At 46.6% G+C, this 23,110-nt stretch overlaps 1 protein-coding gene across 2 annotated transcripts in view; it reads right to left on the minus strand.

Annotated features, from left to right (window-relative positions):
* LOC140394069 (uncharacterized) overlaps positions 1 to 23,110 on the minus strand; it is a 405,190-nt gene that overhangs the window by 171,404 nt on the left and 210,676 nt on the right. For both annotated transcript variants that reach the window (XM_072480880.1, XM_072480881.1), the window contains exons 41-45: positions 18,166 to 18,251; positions 9,421 to 9,550; positions 6,801 to 6,991; positions 5,701 to 5,788; positions 3,498 to 3,618 (exon numbers count right to left, since the gene is read on the minus strand). In XM_072480880.1, coding sequence (XP_072336981.1) covers positions 3,498 to 3,618; positions 5,701 to 5,788; positions 6,801 to 6,991; positions 9,421 to 9,550; positions 18,166 to 18,251 — 616 coding nt within the window. The remainder of the gene's footprint in view (positions 1 to 3,497; positions 3,619 to 5,700; positions 5,789 to 6,800; positions 6,992 to 9,420; positions 9,551 to 18,165; positions 18,252 to 23,110) is intronic.

Below are 23,110 nucleotides of genomic sequence, written 5' to 3' on the forward strand. Positions count from 1 at the left end.
AATACTCAGGGAGTCCGGTGATAATAGCTTCATTGAAAATCTGGAGGAATTTCGCCAACACTTCGGGTTGGGGGCAGGGTCAAGGGAAACGCCGATTCGGGGGAACCACAGATTTGAGCCAGGGAGGCGGGATGGAAGTTTTCGGAAATGGGAAGAGAAGGAGATTAAGCTAAAAGATTTGTTTCTTAGGGGTCGGTTTGCAGGATAGAGGGAGCTGGAAGCGAAGTATGGGCTGGAGCAGGGAGAAATGTTTAGAATCATGCAGGTTCGAGATTTTGCCAGGAAGGAGATACAGAGATTCCCGGAGGAACCGGTCTCCACATTGCTGGAGGAGGTGCTGACGACAAGGGGACTGGAGAAGGGGGCAGTGTCAGCGGTGTGCGGAGCTATCTTGGAAGAGGGTAAGGCACCACTGGAAGGGATCAAAGCAAAGTGGGAGGAAGAGTTGGGAGAGGTTATAGAGGGTCTGGTTTGAGGTGTTCCGGAGAGTGAATGCCGCCACCTCGTGCACGAGGTTGGCTGATACAGCTGAAGGTGGTATACAGAGCACACCTCACGAGTGCGAGGATGAGCTGATTCTTTGAAGGAGTAGAAGATGTGTGTGAACGTTGCGGGGGGGGATCCCGCTAATCACATTCATATGTTTTGGTCCTGTCCAAAGCTAGAGGATTACTGGAAGGAGGTTTTTAGAGTCATTTCCAAGGTGGTGCACGTGAAACTGGACCCGGGTCCTCGGGAGGCCATATTCGGGTTGGAAACGGGTGCGGAGGCAGATATCATAGCCTTCACCTCGTTGATCACCCGAAGGCGGATCCTGCTGGGATGGAGAGCAGCCTCTCCACCCAGTGCCCTGGCGTGGCGGGGGGACCTGTTGGAATTCTTGACCCATGAGAAGGTTAAGTTTGAACTGAGGGGAAGGACGGAGGGGTTCTACAAGTCATGGGCATTATTCATTATGCACTTTCAAGAACTGGATAACATCGAACATTAGTTGGGGGCGGGGGGGGGGGGGGGGGGGGGGGGGGTTGGGGGGGAGGGGGGCTGTGTATATTAAGGGTGACTATGGGAAATCCCTGATTCTTTTTTGTCATTTGTTTATGTAAACATGTGAGCTGATGTTTGGGGGTTGGTGGAAAGATGGGGTCGTTATTATTATGGAGATTGACATATTTGTTGCTGATTATTGTTTATTGTTGGTGAGTGTAAATTCGGGAGAAAATGTGAAAAAAAAGGAGAATAAAAATATTTATATAAAAAGAAAGAAGGCAAATGGTATAGGCCTTCATAGCAAGAGGATTTGAGTATGGGAATAGGGATGTTTCACTGCAATTGTATGGGGTGTTGGTGAGGCCACACCTGGAGTATTCTGTGCAGTTTTGGAGTCCTTATCTGAGGAAGGTTGTTCTTGCTATGGAGGGACTGCAGTGAAGGTTAACCAGGCTGATTCCTGGGATGGCGGGACTCTCATATCTCGACAAATTCAAAGATGCGAGCATTCCTAGCATTGTTTGGCATCTTTGAATTTGTCTATATATATGTTTCTGGATCATACCTCTTCATTCACCTGAGGAAGGAGCAGTGCTCCGAAAGCTAGTGACATCGAAACAAACCTGTTGGACTTTAACCTGGTGTTGTAAGACTTCGTACTGTGCTCACCCCAGTCCAACGCCGGCATCTCCACATCGTATTTAACAGGGCATACCTTTTAAAGGTTTTTGTAGTGGCAATAATTGTGTGAAAAGTAAAAGTTCATGGCAATTCAGTCATCACTAATTGATTTCCACCTGTGCAGGCTTCAACCGCACAACTCTGAGAGACTTAGGGAATCACTGACAGCACCTTCTGGATTCCTGCGTTTAATTCCGCATGTGTGGACACCAGAAGGTTCTGTCAGTTACATAGAATAATGACAGCAAACAATGACAATTTTGCCATCAATACAATGCCACTGATGTCAATCTGTCCAATGTTACTTAGTTCAGGTATAACGGGCTGGATTCTCCGATTCTGCGGCTATGTCCGCAGGCTCTGTCTGGTCTTAAGACTAGAAAGTCACCGCCGCCCCTGCACCGATCCTCCGCCCGGTGGGGGGCTAGCAGCCGCACCACGTAAAGCCTTTTCCTACAGATACGGCCGCAGAATGGCCGGTCCGTGGCCACGCATGTGCATGGCGGCGGACTGCGGAAACCACGTCATACAGCATGGCGTGGCCGCATGAGGACTCAGCCTGCCAAAAACTGCCCCTTATAACCCCCCTTCGCCACTCTCCACCAGTCTGCCCCATTCCCCGCTGAAGGCCCCCCTGCTAGCGGAACGGCTCCCCCCCCAACTGTGGCTGTGCTGGACACAGTCCGCAGCCGCCACGTGAGGTCCCCGAGAGTTGTGAGGACACACGCCCCATGCCGTCGGAGACTTGAGCCATCGGGGGCAGAGCATCGGGTAAGGGCCTCAGGTGATGTCCTGAGGCTATCCCAACGGCATGCGGCATACTCCTTGAGTACAGTGTTTATGAGGGGGCGGAGCATCGCAAAAACAGCACCGCCCCCGATTCCAGCGTAAAAGTGGATCTCCAGCCGATTGCAGAATGCGATTTTGGTGTCGCTGATCTGAGAATCTAGCCCATCATATGACAAATGGATTATTTTCAACGTAGAGTTAGTGGCTGGATTCTCCAGTCGTTGGAAATCTCCAGTCCCCCAGCTGCGTGTTTCTCGGTGCGCAACATCCACTGGCGGCGGAATTCTCTACTCCCACCGATATCAATGGGATTTTTCATTGAAGCCACCCCACGCTGCCGGTAAACCTGCGGGCGGGGGTGCATTGCCAGCAGGAACAGAGAATCCTAACAGCTGGAGAATTCACGCCAGAGAATCTTTTATGACACAGGAGAGGCCAGTAAACACACTGATTTGATCTGAGCTCATTGCGGAGCAATCTAATCAGTCCCATTTCCCCGCTCCATCCCTAAAGTCCTGCAATTTTATTTCCTTCAAGTGCCTATCCAATTTCCTTTTGTTTTTGTTTCCACAACCTCGTGGACCTCATGTTCTAGGTCAACACCACTCATTGTGTGTAAACCTCTTTCTCACATTCCCCTAGAAACTCTTGCCCAAAATCTTAAATCTGTGTCCTCCTTATCCCTGTACCATCAGATAATGGGACCAGTTTTTCTTTGTCTACCATATCCAGACCATAAGTTACCCAGCTCTTGTGAGACCTTTGTAGCTTTGGGAAATAGTCAACTCCCCTAAGAGGTCAAGATTCAACGTAGAATATTCCATCACCCTCACAATATATTCTTATTCTTTACAGCCATTGTTCCTGATGCAGAAGGAAAATGTCCCAACAAACGTGATGCATGATGTACTCTGCCAGAGTCATGTTGACTCGTGGGCTTATATTTCCAGCATGGAAGCACCTTCTTCACATACACATATATACTCTAAAAACGTAACACTACTTTTTCAATCACACTTGTACACATCCTGATTACATACTTGCTAAGTTGTCTGAATCTTTCCCAATGTCGATTTGATTTGTAAACGCTAACAGATCATTGGGTGGTGTGAATATCTTTATTTTCTTGATGAATCTTGGGAGAGCTTCTTTAAGGACATCCTGCATGGAGCACAATGTAAATAGTTTTTAAATGTTCCAAGGTTACTATATAAACAGGCAGTTACTGGTTAATCATTAATGCAATTTGCCAGAAACCTCAATGGAAATTCTAGCGAAAAGTAAATGAGCAATTGTTTACAGTTGTAAGCTGTCATGACCAACTACATACAAAAACTGAGACCTGTGCTTACAGTTGTGAGCAGTGGAGGCTGAGAGGAAGGTGGGAGAAGGCCTTTAAAAAACATCTTTGTGGGGCTAGGCGGGGGATGCCATCCTGCCCATTGCTGACTGTGGCCCTTGCCCACAAATGCATACCCCATAAAAGCCTTTAGATCTAGCCCAGCTCAATGTAGAAACCACAGGTGTTCCAACTTCAAACAGTAAAAAGTCTGTTACTGCTAACTTAGAGCTTGATGTGCATTTGGAATGAAATTTGTGCACTGAAATACCACATATGTCTTGGAAAGTGGCACAACGTAACCATCCGCTGCCTGCCTTATGTCCAAAGTTACTTACTTTAAAAATTCATTCACGGGATGTGGGCGTCGCTGGTTAGGCCAGAATTTATTTCCCATCCCTAGTTGCCCTCGAGAAGGTGGTAGTGAGTTGCCTTCAACAACTGCTGCAGTCCTGGGGATGTAGGTACACCCACTGTGCTGTAAGGGAGGGAGCTCCAGGATGTTGCCCCAGTGACACTGAATCCCAAGTCAGGGTGGTGAGTGACTTCATAGAATTTACAGTGCAGAAGGAGGCCAATCGGCCCATCGAGTCTGCACCGGCTCTTGGAAAGAGCACCCTACCCAAGGTCAACACCTCCACCCTATCCCCATAACCCAGTAACCCTACCCAACACTAAGGGCAATTTGGGACACTGAGGGCAATTTATCATGGCCAATCTACCTAACCTGCACATCTTTGGACTGTGGGAGGAAACCGGAGCACCTGGAGGAAATCCACGCACACACGGGGAGGATGTGCAGACTCCGCACAGTGACCCAAGCCAGAATCGAACATGGGACCCTGGAGCTGTGAAGTAATTGTGCTATCCATAATGCTACCGTGCTGCCCCGGACTTGGAGGGGAACCTCTAGGTGGTGGGATTCCCAGGTATCTACTGCTCTTGTCCTTCTAGATGGTAGTGGTCGTGGGTTTCCAAAGTGCTGTCTAAGGAACCTTGGTGAGTCACGGCAGTGTATTTTGTAGATGGTACACATGGTTGCCACTGTTCATCGGTGGTGGAGGTTTTGTATGTTTGTGGAAGGGGAGCAATCAAGCGAGCTGCTTTGTCCTGAATAGTGTCAAACTTCTTGAGTGTTGTTGGAGCTGCACTCATCCAGGCAAGCCTAGGCCTATACCCCGCCCTATCCCCGTAACTCTACGCTGGGGTCATGGCCAATTCACCTAACCTGCACATCTTTGTAATGTGAGAGGAAACCAGAGCACTCAGAGGAAATCCATGCAGAAACGGGGAGAATGAAAACTGCATACAGTCACCACAGTTGGAATCGAACCCAGGTCCCCGGCGCTGTGAGACAATTGTAAAAACTGACAATGTATATTCCCAAAACATGAACACACATTATTTTCAGCTTACTTTGAGTGAATAGCTGTAGCCTTTGAAAAGCATCATCGAGGTGGAGTGATGACTAAGGCCTTCACAGAGATACAAGGGAATCAGATGCTGAACCAAAGGAGAGATTAGGATGGGTCATCAAAGGTTTGTCAGAATGTTGAGGTTTAAAGGTCAATAGCTATGACTGAAAAACTGGTGTTGAACAGCACGGTGGTGCAGTGGTTAGCACTGCTGCCTCACGCCGCTGAGGACCCAGGTTCGATCCCAGCCATGTGGAGTTTGCACATTCTCCCTGTGTCTCTGTGGGTCTCACCCCCACAACCTAAAGATTTGCAGAGTAGGTGGATTGGCCATGCTAAATTGCCCCTTAGTTGGGAGAAAAATAATTGGGTACTCTAAATTTAAAAAAACATGAAAAACTTTAACTGAAGATCCAGTAAAGTGCAAATGGGTTTTTATAGATGCATGAATTTAACGTGTTACTTGATTTTCAATCACATAAACCATACCTTATTTAATTGATTCCATGTATCGGTGAAAGCCAAAGGAAGATGTCCAAGATGATGTATTGTGGATGACGACCATAAGTTAGGGGTGCTGCAGACAAACAAGAAGCTTGGAATTAAAGAACAAATTGCTATGGATTGCAGATGAATTTGTCCATGTTCTAAAATAAAAATGGCTCCTTCAGAACTGCAACAGCGTACAGGCCTATTTTAAATGACCACAGTATTGCCACAGCTGGTCACTTTTGCATTAACTTTGTGAAAATTGACCACTAATTGGCATTAGCATGGACTGTCAAGATTCACTGAGAAACCTGAAGTGGCTCCATATTATTACTAGGCACTTAACATCTTATTGCTCCATAGAAAGTATTAATGGTACCTATATTCCAATCTTGCAGTTCATAATAATACATGAAAAGATTCAGTGTGAAAATGGAATTCCTCAGTCAAATAGGATATAATTAAAAAATGAAGGGCAATAAATTCAAATAATTTTCAATTGTGCCTGAAAAATGGGCAGCCAAGAGTTTCAAATCAAGTTTGGGCACCTCATCCTATGCCACTGATGACCAAGTCCTGCCTGATGCCATTTGGGTCTGCATGCATGAAAGAGGTGGAAGTGTACTTTTCCATATAAATTGAAGCTCTAAATCAATTTTGAGACATTGTTGTAAAATTAAATATACAAATAGACAGAGTGTGTATCGCACAAGCTCAATTCAATTTATACTAGATCTGGAATGGCCTAACCAATGGCCCTTAAAACAACCACTGATGGTCAGCTAAAAGATATACCACAAGGTTTTCTTAAAGCCAAATTTCTGTGAAGCCAGAATCAACAGGAATGCTGTTACTGACACCAAAAAAATACTGCAAGTCAGTGATGACCTCAGCTTGCTCCTGCACCAATCCACCCTCGGGTCGCCATCAATTCTCCCAACATTCTTCTACTCTGGAAATAGACAGAATTCATCAAGACACAACCAGCATGCTGCATCAGGGTCATTTGGAATCCCAGCTCAGTGTATCTATTCAGATGGGGTTTGATGCCCAATATGACACCAGCCACATAGACCTGTGTTCACTCCCCTAAACCTCACCGGTAGTTCTTGGCTCCATTTTTAAGTCGCGTTTCGATTGCTTTCTTTTGATTCTCGGAATATGAGTTACAATTCTTCAAGGCATCCAAGATTGAGATATCAGATTCAGTGATAACAGATTCCTCAAGGTCACACACCAATCCACCCAAAACTGCCACATTCTCCTTTGTCAGATGACTGCCAGTAATTCCCTGAAGTTGAATCAAAATAGCATTATTAATGTACCAGTGGAATGTCCTTTTTCCACATAAACACAACTTAACTTTTACCATTGAAAGCCACAATATTTGCATGAAATAACAGGCCATAATTCATTAACATTATTAAGAAAATAGCAAAAATTTACGTTTTGTCAACACTGGGAATAAAATTTAGTAAGGTACCACAGAAATTGAATAGACAACGGACATTTTAACTTTGAATTATTGATTTTAGGATTTTGGACACAGGGGTTAGTGAAGGGTGAGGATTTTAGCTGAAACCAAATTGAACAAAGGGACTGTACAAATGCGATATCACCATTTCTAGATAGTACCCAGACAAATATTAAATCAATTCTCCATCTTCATCCAACACAATGAGATTAAAGCATAGTTAAACAGTTTGGCTCTTGTTAGGTTTTAAAAGAAACATGACGGAAGATGTGTACTTTGCTCAAAAAATGTTTTACTGTCTGTTGGATAATTCCTTTATGTGTTAACAGATTTGAAAAGCTAGAGACGGTAATATGTTTGATAATCCACTTCATTATTTACTAATAAAACATTATTACTAAACACCCATACAGAGCAGTGCATATCCTTATATCGAATCACACAAATGCATAGAGTTAAAGAGAGACTGTGAAATGGCTTCTCCAAGACCAGTAGGTCTTGAATGTAGTAATAAGAGTCGTTCCATTAAGTAAAAGATTGGATCTCGTCTTACACTACTGTCTTTATGATCTCTTTCTTGCTGGAAGCAATATTGGCTGGGATTCGCTGGTACTGCCCGATAGAAGTGGAATTTGTGATTGGCTGCAGAATAACGCATTGGGTCAAAATGGGGATCCGTTTCTAGGCACGCATCACCCCGCCGGCCTTAGCAGGATTCCTGCCATGTGTTAGCGGGAAAATGCAAAGCAGCAATAAGCATTAATTTGAATGCGATTAACATGCTGGATGTCTGATTCACCTCCTGCATGTGATGCCACCCCCCCTCCCCCCCACCCCCACTGACCCCACAGTTAGGAGTCATGCAAGCGTGATTTGCTGCAAGTATTGAGGTAGCTGGGTCTGTCAGCTTGCAGTCCAAGGGTGGCAAGGAGGTAAGTACCCTCCCAACAATCGCCTCCAGTGTGCCAAGGGGGAAGGGGTGATGGGGTCAGGGAGCTTGTGCAGATCTGGAGGGGCTCAGGTTTGGGGTCCTTCCTGGTTCAGTCGGCAGTTAAGAAGGCAAATGTAATGTTAACATTCATGTCAAGAGGGCTAGAATACAAGACCAGGGATGTACTTCTGAGGCTGTATCAGGCTCTAGTCAGACCTCATTTGGAGTATTGTGAGCAGTTTTGGGCCCCGTATCTAAGGAAGGATGTGCTGGTCTTGGAAAGGGTCCAGAGGAGGTTCACAAGAATGATCCCTGGAATGAAGAACTTGTCGTATGAGGAACATTTGAGGACTCTGGGTCTGTACTCGTTGGGGTTTAGAAGAATGAGGGGGGATCTTATTGAAACTTACAGGATACTGTGAGTCCTGGATAGAGTGGACATGGAGAGGATGTTTCCACTTGTAGGAAAAACTAGAACCAGAGGACACCATCTCAGACTAAAGGGACGATCCTTTAAAACAGAAATGAGGAGGAATTTCTTCAGCCAGATGGTGGTGAATCTGTGGGACACTTTGCCGCAGAAAGCTGTGGAGACCAAGTCAGAGTGTCTAAAGACAGAGATAGATAGGTTCTTAATTAATAAGGGGATCAGGGGTTATGGGGAGAAGGCAGGAGAATGGGGATGAGAAAATATCAGCCATGATTGAATGGCGGAGCAGACTCGATGGGCCTAGTGGCCTAATTCTGCTCCTATGTCTTATGGTCTAAGAGGCTTGTTTGTCTGCTCATCCAATCTGCAGCCTTTAAACAGTCATTCAGTATGTATGAATTAAAGTTTTCTCATAATAAAGTGACAGTGTACTCATTTGGACCCCTTACCATTTAAACAGTCACTCAGTATCGCAGAAATATATCGAGAGAGGGTAATCCCCCCTCTCTGGATCTGTAAAGACTTAATTACCTGCAAATGCTCGCATTCAAAGTATCGTCTTGCATCTTTGACTTTGTCTATATATATGTTTCTGGAACCTATCTCTTCATTCACTTGAGGAAGGAGCAATGCTCTGAAAGCTAGTGATTTGAAACAAACCTGTTGGACTTTAACCTGGTGTTGTAAGACTTCTTACTGTGCTCACCCTAGTCCAACGCAGACATCCCCACATCAAAGTTAGAAATGGAAGACGATCCCTTGTAATATCCCGAATAATGGCAATTTGTGATTGATTGGAGGAGTTAAGTCATTTTTCAGCAATGCCATCCAAAGTACTGGTATCATCAATGCCTAGTTTGTACCTATAGAGCATATTTTCCTTACCAAACAGGTTCTGGCATCTTCCAATAGATTTTGTCTTCTTGCTGATCCTTTAGGTAAGATATTAATGTTTGATTTTCCAACACCTTGGAAGAACGCCTTGCAGTTTTGCGATGTTCTGAAGTCCTTGGAACTTAAATGCAAAGTTTTAAAATTACTTTTGTTCTGCATAATTATCTGTGAGTTTTTATGTGCTAAGGATGCCCAGAGTATTACTTTATGTCAGATGAAGAGAATGCCAATTTAATTAGTGAACGTTAAAGTTAAAACAAGTTTCAGGAAAAAAAACACAACTTTCTATAATAGGAACATGTGAACGTAGGAACAAGAGTAGACCACTTAGACCCTCAAGCCTGTTCCACTATTCAGTGAGATCTTGGCTAATCTACGATGAAACACCTTTGTCTATATCCCTTTATGTCTATGGTTGATAGAATTCTATCAATCTCAGACTTAAAATTGATTGATTAACCATTAACTGTTATTTGCAGGAAAGTGTTTCAAATTTCTCCTGCCATTTGCATGAAGAAGTTTTCTAATTTCATACATGAAAGGTCTGCTCCTCATTATTTGACTGTGGCCTGGTGGTTGCTTTAGCACACTAGGCTAAATCGCTGGCTTTTAAAGCAGACCAAGCAGGCCAGCAGCACGGTTCAATTCCCATACCAGCCTCCCCGAACAGGCGCCGGAATGTGGCGACTAGGGGCTTTTCACAGTAACTTCATTGAAGCCTACTTGTGACAATAAGCGATTTTCATTTTCATTTTTCATTTCCTCTATGCCTAGCCTCATAGAATGCAAACATATTTGTCTATCCTATTTGTTCCCCTTAATATCTTGAAAACAATAATCAAATCACCCCTAAGCTTCTAAATTCCATGGAATACAACCACAATTCATTTAATACCTCCTTTTAGCTTAACCTTTTAAGTCCAGATATTATTCTAGTAACTCTGTGCTGCAATCCCTCCAAGGCCTGGTGCCCAGAACCGCTCATAGTATTCAAGGTGTGTTCTAACTAAAGCTTTGTATAGCTAAAGCATGATTTCTGCTATCTTGTATTCTATTTCTCAAGATGTAATGGCCAGAATTCTATTTGCTTTTATGGTTTGCTCTATCATTTCACTTTTTCACCAATTAGAAAGTACCCTGTTCTATCCTTTTTAGGTCTAAAGCAGATGACCTCTCATTTTCATACACTGAAATCCATCATCACAGTTACGTCCATTCACTTAATATATCTACAGCTCTCTGATTTTACAAATCCATCGATATTGCTTACAATACTGCAAATCTCTGCATCATCAGCACATTTGGATGTGCGACTTCCTATCCCATCATCCACGTTGTTCCTTACAGCACACCACTGTAGCGCACAATGACTTACGAGAGAGACGAATAGAGATGAAGTCGATGAGGCTTTATTAAGCGTGACTTGTTCCCCGCAGTTCAGCAACAGACTGGAGCTGCGGGGAGAAGCCCAGGTTCTTATACTCCGCCTTCAGGGCGGAGCTAGGGATCAACAGCCAACCAGGACCCGGGATCTGTCAGCCAATAGCATCACGGCTTCACAGTCCCACATGACCCCTAATGCATACTACCACATTCACCCCTTGTTAAAAATGAACCCGGCGGGGTGGTGCTTCGCATGGTGGTAGGGGTTTACAAGGCTGGTCCTGGGAGGAGAAAATTTTTGGCATGTCCTTTCAATGCTCTACACTTTGCCCTACATTGGGCTATGTACAGGGTTTGTGAACTATTTACAATATTCGTAAGAGGAAAAGAACATTCTCGTTAAAGTCCACAACATTCTTGTGTTACACCGATACCACGAGTCGAGCGGGCGGTCTGGTCTTCCTTGTCGATCGCCTCAGCCCCGGTGGTGGTGCAGGTGCTTGTTCCCGCGTTGTCGTCTCCGGGAGCTTTTCGGTGTCTGCTTCTGTTTCACTTCTGGTCGGACATGGGAGGAAGACCGATCCTCCCGGGAAGGGGGCGGTCGCGGGGTGCGCCGGTGGCAGGGAGGGGGTGATCGTTCTCGGGGGGGTGTGCGTGTTGCCGGCGGGCGCCAGGTCTCGCAGGGAGACCGTGTCCTGTCGGCCGTCGGGGTACGCCACTGCGGGTTCGCGTGGAGGAGATGAACCCTTTCGACCAACGGGTCCGACTTGTGCGCCCGCACATGTTTCCGGAGCAAGATGGGTCCTGGGGCCGCCAGCCAGGTCGGCAGCGACGTTCCGGAGGAAGACTTCTTGGGGAAGACAAGGAGGCGCTCATGAGGTGTTTGGTTAGTGGTGGTACACAGCAGCGACCGGATGGCGTGGAGAGCGTCCGGGAGGACCTCCTGCCACCGTGAAACTGGGAGATCCCTGGACCGTAGGGCCAGTAGGACGGTCTTCCAGACCGTGCCGTTCTCCCTCTCTACTTGCCCATTCCCCCGGGGGTTGTAGCTGGTTGTCCTGCTCGAGGCTATGCCCTTGCTGAGCAGGAACTGGCGCAGCTCGTCACTCATGAAGGAGGACCCCCTGTCGCTATGGATCTATGCGGGGTAACCGAACAGTGTGAATATAGTGCTAAGGGCTTTAATAACTGTGGCCGCTGTCATGTCGGGGCAGGGGATGGCGAAAGGGAAACGGGAGTACTCGTCCACCACGTTCAGGAAGTATGTGTTTCGATCGGTGGAGGGGAGTGGCCCTTTGAAATCCAGACTGAGGCGGTCAAAGGGGCGGGAAGCCTTGATCAGGTGCGCTCTATCTGGCCTGAAAAAATGCGGTTTGCACTCAGCGCAGACGTGGCAGTTCCTGGTGACAGTACAGACCTCCTCCACGGAGTAGGGGAGGTTGCGGGACTTTATAAAATGGTAGAACCGAGTGACCCCCGGGTGGCAGAGGTCCTCGTGGAGGGTTTGGAGACGGTCTATTTGTGCGTTGGCACATGTGCCATAGGGCATCGGACGGCTTGTTCAGCTTTCCGGGACGGTACAAGATCTCGTAGTTGAAGGTGGAGAGCTCGATCCTCCACCTTAAGATCTTGTCATTTTTTATTTTGCCCCGCTGTGCATTATCGAACATGAAAGCTACCGACCGTTGGTCAGTGAGGAGAGTGAATCTCTTGCCGGCCAGGTAATGCCTCCAATGTCGCACAGCTTCCACTATGGCTTGGGCTTCCTTTTCCACTGAGGAGTGGCGGATTTCTGAGGCGTGGAGGGTTCGGGAGAAGAAGGCCACGGGTCTGCCCGCTTGGTTAAGGGTGGCCGCTAGAGCTACATCGGAGGCGTCGCTCTCGACCTGGAAGGGTTGGGACTCGTCGATGGTGCGCATCATGGCCTTTGCGATATCCGCTTTGATGCGGCTGAAGGCCTGGCGAGCCTCTGTCGACAGGGGGAAGGTAGTGGTCTGTATTAGTGGGCGGGCCTTGTCTGCATACTGGGGGACCCACTGGGCGTAATATGAAAAAAACCCCAGGCATCGTTTCAGGGCTTTGGAGCAGTGGGGAAGGGGAAATTCCATAAGGGGGCGCATGCGTTCGGTGTCGGGGCCTATTATCCCATTGCGCACTGCGTATCCCAGGATGGCCAGCCGGTTTGTGCTAAACACGCACTTGTCCTCGTTGTATGTGAGGTTCAAGGTGTTTGCGGTCTGGAGGAATTTTTGGAGGTTGGCGTCGTGGTCCTGCTGATCATGGCCGCAGATGGTTACGTTGTCGAGATACGGGAACGTGGCCTGTAACCCGTGTTGATCAACCATTCGGTCCATCTCCCGTTGGAAGACCGAGACCCCGTTTGTGACGCCAAATGGGACCCTTAGGAAGTGGTATAGTCGCCCATCTGCCTCGAAGGCTGTGTACTTGCGGTCACTTGGGCGGATGGGGAGCTGGTGATAGGCGGACTTGAGGTCCACGGTGGAGAAGACCTTATATTGGGCAATCCGATTTACCAAGTCGGATATGCGGGGGGAGGGTACGCATCTAGCTGTGTGTACCTGTTGATGGTCTGGCTATAGTCTATGACCATCCTTTGCTTCTCCCCGGTCTTTACTACTACCACCTGTGCTCTCCAGGGACTATTGCTGGCCTGGATTATGCCTTCCTTCAGCAACCGCTGGACTTCGGACCGGATAAATGTCCGGTCCTGGGCGCTGTACCGTCTGCTCCTAGTGGCGACGGGTTTGCAATCCGGGGTGAGGTTTGCAAACAAGGATCGCGGTTCAACTCTGAGGGTTGCGAGCCCGCAGATAGTGAGTGGGGGTATTGGGCCGCCGAATTGAAACGTTAGGTTCTGCAGGTTGCACTGGAAATCTAATCCCAGTAATGTGGGCGCGCAGAGTTGGGGAAGGACGTAGAGCCTGTAGTTTTTAAACTCCCTTCCTTGCACCGTTAGGGTCACTATGCAGAACCCTTTGATCTCTACGGAGTGGGATCCTGCAGCTAGGGAAATCTTTTGCGTACTGGGACGGATGGTCAGAAAACATCGTCTTACCGTGTCGGGGTGGATGAAGCTTTCGGTGCTCCCAGAGTCGATCAGGCATGGTGTCTTGTGTCCGTTGATCAGCACCGTTGTTGTCGTCGTCTGGAGCATCCGGGGCCGTGCTTGATCCAGCGTCACCGAGGCCAGATGTGGTTGTAGTGTCTCAGCGTCTTCTTCGGACCCCGTGGAGCCGTCGATGCTGGGGTCCTTTGTTGTCATCCAAGATGGCGGCATCCATGAATCGCACGCGGCCGGGGCTGGACAAAATGGCCGCCCCCACGGATCGCACGTGGTCGGGGGTGGACAAAATGGCCGCCCTCATGCATCGCACATGGCTGGGGGGTCACAAGATGGCGGCGCCCATCCTCCCCTCGTGGTGGTCGGGACCCAAAATGGCGGCACCCGCGGGTCGCACCTGGGGCGCTGGGGGGGTTGGGGAGCGTTTGGGATGCGCTGGACTCTTTCTTCTCCGGGGACAGCGGCGACCCCCCGGGACCGGCACACAGCCGCGAAATGGCCCTTTTTCCCGCAGCTCTTGCAAGTCGCTGCGCGGGCCGGGCAGCGCTGCCGGGGGTGTTTCGCCTGCCCGCAGAAATAGCAGCGGGCCCCCCCCGGGATGATCTGGCGTCTTAACCGCGCAAGCCTGTGAGGGAGGGGGGGGGGTTTGTCGCGACGGGGGTCCACGGAGCCCAAGGGGCTGCCACGCGGTCGGGGCCGTAGGCGCGGGCGTTTTGCGAGGACACATCTAGGGAAGCTGCGATGGCCCGTGCCTCTGAGAGTCCTAGCGACTCTTTTTCTAAAAGTCTTTGGCGGATTTGGGGAGAGTTCATACCTGCCACAAACGCATCGCGAATTAACATGTCCGTGTGTTCAGTCGCGTTTACCAGCGGGCATCCGCAGCCCCGTCCCAAAATTAGCAGCGCGGCGTAGAACTCCTCTAGCGATTCTCCGGGACTTTGCCGTCTCGTTGCGAGTTGGTAGTGTGCGTAGACCTGGTTCACTGGGTGAACGTAGACGCTCTTTAGTGCTGCGAGCGCCGTCGGGAAATCCTCTGCGTCTTCTATGAGAGGGTAAATTTCCGGGCTCACCTTTGAGTGCAGGACCTGTAGTATCTGATCTTGTGTGATCCGGCCGGGGGCCGTTCGGAGGTAGCCTTCGAAACAAGTCTGCCAGTGTTTAAAAACTGCTGCCGCGTTCACTGCCTGGGGGCTGATCCGCAGGCATTCCGGGGCGATCCTGAGCTCCATAGTCCTTTAAGCATGCTTAATAAATTGTAGCGCGCAATGACTTACGAGAGAGACGAATAGAGATGAAGTCGATGAGGCTTTATTAAGCGTGACTTGTTCCCCGCAGTTCAGCAACAGACTGGAGCTGCGGGGAGAAGCCCAGGTTCTTATACTCCGCCTTCAGGGCGGAGCTAGGGATCAACAGCCAACCAGGACCCGGGATCTGTCAGCCAATAGCATCACGGCTTCACAGTTCCACATGACCCCTAATGCATACTACCACAACCACTAGTCACAGTTTGCCAATAAGAGTACCCTACCCTGTGTCTCCTTCTTTTCTTCTTCTATTCTGTTCTATAACCTAGTCGTGCACTAAGGAAGACTTTCATCCCTTTCCATAGCTAGTCTGCTAGTCTTAGTTTGCTAGTCTGTCACCAGGAGTTTACAGCTTGAGGGATGGCACTCCACATCACATGTGGCTGACCAGGAGTCCCTCCCGTTCTTACAATCAATTATTGGTTTGTTTTGAAGGATTTGCAGGTTGCCACACTCAATCTGTTTGATAATGTTATAGACACAACTTTCTTAGCTAACACGTCCTGGGGTGGGACTCGAACCTGCTCAAAGGCAGGGTCGCTACCCACTGCATCACAAGACATCTCCTGTGTCTCCTTCCACTCAACTAATTGCCAAGCCAAGTTAATAATGTGCCTTCAAGTGAATAAACCTCACCTTTGCCAAAGGGTGTCTTATGAGGGACTTTATCAAAGACCTCCTGGAAGTCAACATAAATAACATCCAGACATCCCTCTCTCTACTATTTTAATTACTACTTCAAAAAAAAATCAATGCTATCTGTCAGGCATGATCTAACTTTTTGAAATCCATGTTGACTCTTGCTGATCAGCTGAAACTTTTCAGCCATTCGTCAGACTATCATTAATTGGAGACAACAGCAATATCCTGACAACAGATACAGAGCCCTCTCTACCATTATCCACACTTCTGCTTTCACCCCTACCCCTCCCTCCCAGAACCACAATAGAGTTCCCCTTGTCCTCACTTTCCATGCCACAAGCTTCCGCATTGAAAGAGTTATCCTCAACCATTTCCACCAAATAAAGCATGATGCCACCACCAAATACATCTTCCCTTCACCTCCCGAGCATTCCGAAGGAACAATGCCCTCCACTACACCCTACTCCATTCTATCACCCCCAATACCTCACCCCTGTTGCTTCATGTTTCTCCCTTCCAAACACTTTTCCTTTTAAAATGTTTTTATTGAAGCATTTGTATGAACTCCCTTCCAAACTCAATAATATTGTTACATGCAAGTCTAATTTCTGCAAATTTCTGCCTCACAGCTACTACCAAGGGACCTATGCAAAACTCCAGCTAGAGATTTAAATCCGCCGAATTTCTTAATTCGGTCCCCAAAGTCTCCACTACCTACTTAATCTTCGTTATAGTCTCTCTTTTCGCCAACGTGATTTAATACTTAAATAAGGCTACTCATCCCCACTACCATTTTCCTATAGACCTTATAACCTGGTATACTTAGCTCCTAGCCCTAACTATTTTGCAGTCAATTCTTGGTAATGGATACCACGTCATACTATCCAAGTTGAATTAGGCCTGCAATTCATTCAATTTGTTCCTTATACTCTATGCATTTGTCTAAAAGATGCTTATTTGGGCCACATACTCTAATCTCTGTTCTTGCTCTAAAATAAAAACAGGAAGTGCTGGAAAAACTCAGCCGGTCTGGTAACATATGTGGAGAGAGGAACAAAGTTGATGTTTCAATTCCAATACGAGATTTCTTCAGAACTCTCTCACTGTTTACTCACACATTTACTATGTTCTTCCTGGTACAATTCCTTTACAACTTTTAATTTGTGGTGCCTGAAGCGCAGTTTCCAACTCAAGAAAAATACTACGGCTGCTGAAAATTTGAAATAGATACAGAAAATGCTGGAGAGACTCAGCAAATCAGGAAGCATCTGTGGAGGTTTCCCTCTCCACTGATTCTACCTGAACATTTCCAAAAATTTATATTTTTATTTCACAATTTCTGACTATTACTCTTGTTTTAAAACTTTTACTTGTTCCACCTTTTCCAGCTGAGCAACCCCCCCCCCAATATACTCGTTTGAAGTCTTTCTTCCAGCCCTAGTTATGACTAGGTGTGGCACGGTGTCACAGTAGCTAGCAGTGCCGCTTCATAACACCGGGGACCCGGATTCAATTCCAGCCTCTGGTGACTGTCTGGGTGGAGTTTGCACGTGCTCCCCGTGTCTGCGTGGGTTTCCTCCGCGTGTTCCGGTTTCCTCTCACAATCCAAAGATGCGCAGGTTAGGTGGATTGGCCATGTTAAATTGCCCATTCGTGCGCAAAGGTTGGGCGGGGTTACGGAGATTATGAGGGGGAGTGTGCCTAGGTAGAGTCAGTGCAGACTCGATGGGCCAAATGGTCTCCTTCTGCACTCTAGGGATTCTATGATGATTATGGTACCAGCCTGATTCAGATGTATATTATATCCAGGATAAAATCAGTTTCTGGGGTTATTTATTCTCAACCTCACCTGGGATTCCCTTACTACTGATCACACCAACCCCAGTCTAACCTGTACCTCTCTAAGTGATGACTGAAGTCTGGAGAAAACTGTCCAGATGTTTCATCCACCCCATGCCAACCCCGCCTCTCAATGACTCCGAGCTAGAGAGATTCACAACAGAGACATTCATTGCAGATGTGTTCACTTGGGACTGTCTCACTGTCTATAAACTCCCACATACTGCATTTCAGCCACATAACTTGCTCTTCTGCATCTTTGTATAAATCATTTATTTCATAGTTGGTTTTCAGTTTATGGGAGTTTTTTTATTTTTCTACACATTAACTTGCCCTCGACAATAGATCAAAATTTTAAATATTTATTGCCACAAACATCCAGTACAAGTATTACAAATTTAAGATTATCTACTGGTTAAGGTAGGAGATTTGGAATGCAAGCAGGATGAAGATGAGCCTTTTTGACATGCAAGAATCGCAACTTACTTAAAATACAGCAGAGCATCCACAGGTAAAGTGTCTATGGCTGATGGTGTTCCATTAGAAGTTACTCTAAAAACCATGCAACTGAGCTGTAAAAGAAAATAATGATTAATTATGGGAGAACCAGTTCCAGCCAAACAAATCTATAAAACAATCAGAGTGTGACTCGCACCTTCTCCTTATTAAGTAAAAATCAATTCATAAAAACTTTGCTCCCTGAATCCCAACTTGCACCAAGTACCTATCAATCATCATTTTTGTGTTCGTTTGGCTACATCTGGCAATGCCTCAGTTTTAAAATTCTGATCCTTAGGTTGGATTGGATTTGTTTATTGTCACGTGTACCGAGGTACAGTGAAAAATATTTTTCTGCGAGCAGCTCAACAGATCATTAAGTACATGAGAAATAAAAGTAAATACATAATAGGGCAACACAAGGTACACAATGTAACTACATAAATCATTTCATCCCCTTGCCCCTCCCTGTCTCTGTAGCTTCCTCCAGCCCCACAGCCTTCTGAAATTTCTGTACTCATCCATTTCAGCCTTCTTGCACATTGCCGATTTTAACTGCTCCACCAGTTGTGGCTGTGGCTTCCACTGTGTAGGCCATAAGCTTAGGAATTCCTTCCAAAAACTTCTCCTCCTCTCTACCTCTACCATCTCTTCCAGTTGGTCCTTAAAATCTACCTCTTTTGCCAAGTGTTTGGTCACCTCTCTTAATTATCACCTTCTTTAGCCTGGTGTCAAATTTTGTCTGATAATCCTCCTGTGAAGCACCTTGTGATGTTTTTAATACTTTGAAGTTATGCACTTTGGTAGGAAGAATAAAAAGTTGAATATTATTGAAATGGTGAAGCACTGCAAAACTGCAGCACAGAGGGACTTGGGGGTTCTCGTGCATAAATCACAAAAAGTTAGCATGCAAGTTCAGCAGGCATTTGGGAAGACAAATGGAATGTTAGCCTTTATTTCAAAGGGAGTGGAGTATAAAAATAGGGACGTCCTGCTGAAACTATACAGGGCACAAGTTATACCACACCTGGAATACTGTGAACAGTTCTGGTCCCCTTATCTAAGGAAAAATATACTGGCATTGGAGGCAGTCTACAGAAGGTTCACTTGGTTGATACCTGGTATGAGGGATTTTCTTATAATAATAATAACAATAATAATCGCTTATTGTCACAAGTAGGTTTCAATGAAGTTACTGTGAAAAGCCCCTAGTCGCCACATTCCGGTGCCTGTTCGGGGAGGCTGGTACCGGAATTGAGCCCGTGCTGCTGGCCTTGTTCTGCATTACAAGCCAGCTGGGAGATTTTTTTTAAAAAAATTTAGAGTACCCAATTCATTTTTTCCAATTCAGACGCAATTTAGTGTGTTCAATCCACCTACCTTGCACATCTTTGGGTTGTGGGTGCGAAACCCATGGAAACACGGGGAGAATGCGCAAACTCCACACGGACAGTGGCCCAGAGCCGGGATCGAACCTGGGACCTCGGCGCCGTGAGACTGCAGTGCTACCACTGCGCCACCCTGCTGCCCTCCCAGCTAGGAGATTAAGTAGGTTGGGCCTGTACTCATTAGAGTTTAGAAGAATGAGAGGTGACCTTATTGAGTCATAAAGGATTCTCTGAGCAGTTGACCGGGTAGACACTGAGAGGATGTTTCCTCTTGTGGGAGAGTCAAGGCCCACAGAGAATAATCAAAGAGTAAGAGGTCGCCTATTTAAGTCAGAGATAAGGAGGAATTTCTTCTCTCAGAGAGTAGTGAATCTTTGAACTTCTTCACTACAGAGAGCTGTACAGGCTGGGTACGCTCAAGGTTCAGATAGACATATCTTTAATCAGTAAGGAAATCAAAGGATATGGGGATAAGGCGGCAAGGTGGAGTTGAGGATTACATCAGATCAGCCATGATCTCATTGAATGGCATCAGATTCTAACTTAACAGTTCATAGTGGAGTTAAAACTAATATGGAGACAGAACCTGACGTTGGTTGAAATCAGATAAAAGATACAAAGTCATTCAAGCTCAAATGACCCAATGGTGCACAGCAGGCAGGTTGAAGGAACCTGAAGGCTGGATCTGGGAGTAGACATAAAAGAAAATAATATTCCTGCCATTGCTGCAGATATTCTGAAAGAACTGATCGACCAGCACCGGCCATACAGTTCACAGGGTTTTTACTGAGGGTTCGGATAAAGGTGGTTCTGATGGATCCATGCCATCAAGACTGTTGTGAGAAGAGCTGAGGAGGTTCTGCAGACGTACACCATTTTGGTGAAGACCGTGCTTGTGGAACTCTGGTAGATTGGGATCTGCAGCAATAGGGCAATCAGTGACTAAATCTTTGAAGAAAAAGAGCTGGAATTCTACCTGAGTAGGTTCAGAGCTTTGAAGGACTTTGTGGCTGAAAGTAGTGCCATATATGCTGAGTGGAACTGCCGGTAAATCTGTGAGATCTAGCTTTGTTGTATCAGCTATTTAAGCTGATATTTATAGTTTATAGTCTATTAATTGATGTTTAATTCATGTTGATTTTGCTCAGATTGTTAATGTAGAAATCTTGTCCATTGATTTTTCCATTGGGGTCATTCAGTAAATTTCTCCATGGGGCTGCATAACAAAATGCAAGTTATTGTTCTTCCTCAGAAAATTGCACCACAATTGCATCTGATATTTATGATGTGCTTTGTCTGGCAATGTTGAGAATCAGAATTAACACCACAATGCAGGTAAATGAACTGTGACGCAAGAAAAACTCACAAAATTGCAGTTTGATCTACTAAAAGCATGATTACAGTTGGCAATGTTAATTGGGTCTGGGGGCAATGATGGAGGTATAAGAAGGTGGAGGGTGCATCAGTCTGGACCCCGATATGCAATAACCACAGGTTCGCGCCGGGCAGGATAGATGACGGGTTCAGAAGTTGGCAGAGAGCAGGAATTAGACGGATGGGAGATCTATTCATAGATGGGAGCTTTCCCAGTCTGTAGGCGCTGGAGGACAAGTTCAAGCTGCCACCGGGGAACGGTTTCAGATATTTACAAGTGCGGGACTTTCTGAGGAAACAGGTGTTGGCTTTCCCGCTGAGCCCGCCACAGGGGATACAGGACAGAGTAGTGTCTGGTACCTGGGTGGGGGAGGGGAAAGTGTCGGATATCTATCAGGAATTGTTGGAGGCAGAGGTGACCCCGGTGGAGGAACTGAAGGGCAAGTGGGAGGAGGAGCTAGGTGGGGAGTTAGAGGCGGGTCTGTGGGCTGATGCCCTAAGCAGGGTTAATTCCTCCTCAACATGTGCCAGGCTCAGTTTAATACAGTTCAAAGTGGTACACCGGGCACACATGACGGCGGCGAGGATGAGCAAATCTTTCGGGGTAGAAGATAGATGTGCGAGGTGTGCGGAAAGCCCAGCAAACCATGTCCACATGTTTTGGGCATGCCCGAAGCTTGGTGGATTCTGGCCGGGGTTTGCCAAGGCGATGTCCAAGGTGCTAGATACGCGGGTGGTGTCCAGAGATAGCGATCTTTGGAGTGTCAGAATACCCGGGTGTTCAGGGGGTGAAAGAGGGCGACGTTCTGGCCTTTGCCTCCCTGGTAGCCCGGAGACATCCCTGTTAATGTGGAGGGACCGAAGCCCCCGAGTGTGGAGACTTGAGTCAGTGACATGGCTGGGTTTCTCAAGCTGGAGAAAATAAAGTTTGCCTTGAGGGAGTCAATGTTGGGGTTCTCCCGGAGGTGGCAGCCGTTCGTCGACTTTCTCGGGGAAAATTAAAATGTCAGCAGAAGCAGCATTCTGAAGGGGGGGAGGTGAAATATGGTTAAGGGATGTACAGAAGGGGTTGGGTGGGAAATGTCTAGTTTACCATGTTGATATTTATGTTATTATTGTTTTGTTTGTTATTGTTATAAAAATTTTGCAAATGCTTCAATAAAAATATTTTTAGAAAAATAAATAAATAATTCAACCATGAACTTTGTATCTTCACTCTATGAATAGAAAGTATTGGAAGCACCTTGCGCCTCACAACAATCTAATGGATGAACGTTTGCTATTAAAGAACCTATTTGACTTATGTAATTTCAAAGCTTTAGAAAATGTCCCTCTGATACACTTGCAAAGAACAAAGAACAATACAGCACAGGAACAGGCCCTTCGGCCCTCCATGCCCACGCCGATCACCTGTCCTATCTAGACCAACCGCCTCTATCCTTCTATACCCCGTCTGTCCATGTGCCTATCCAGATAAGTTTTAAAGGTCGCTAACGTATCTGCCTCAACCACCTCACTTGGTAGTGCATTCCAGGCCACCACACCCTCTGTGTAAAAAACTTTCCCCGCACATCTCCACTGAACCTGTTCCTTCTCACCTTGAACTGCCCCCTTGAAATTTTCAATTCCGCCCTGGGAAAAAGCCTCCAATTGTTCACCCTATCTATACCTCTAATAATTTTATAAACTTCTATCAGGTCGTCCCTCAGCCTCCGTCTCTCTAGGGAGAACAATCCCAGTTTATTCAATCTCTCCTCATATCTAATACCCTCCATACCAGGCAACATCCTGGTAAACCTTTTCTGTACTCTCTCCAAAGCCTCCACGTCCTTCTGGTAGTGTGGTGACCAGAATTGGACACAGTATTTCAAATGTGGCCTAACCAACGTTCTATATAATTGTAACATTATTTTTGAGCTTTTACATTCTCTACCCCATCCTATAAAGACAAGCATGCCATATGCTTTCTTTCCCACCATTTCCACCTGTGCTGCCACTTTTAAGGATCTGTGGAACTGCACACCCACATCTCTGTGTCTCTATGCTCCTGATGGTTCTACCATTTATTTTATAGCTCCTTCTTGAATTGGATCTATCAAAATGCATCACCTCGCATTTGTCCGGGTTAAATTCCATCTGCCATTTCTCTGCCCAATTTTGCAGCCTATATA

The sequence above is a fragment of the Scyliorhinus torazame genome, chromosome 17 (assembly GCF_047496885.1).
Source record: "Scyliorhinus torazame isolate Kashiwa2021f chromosome 17, sScyTor2.1, whole genome shotgun sequence".
Lineage (NCBI taxonomy): Eukaryota > Metazoa > Chordata > Chondrichthyes > Carcharhiniformes > Scyliorhinidae > Scyliorhinus > Scyliorhinus torazame.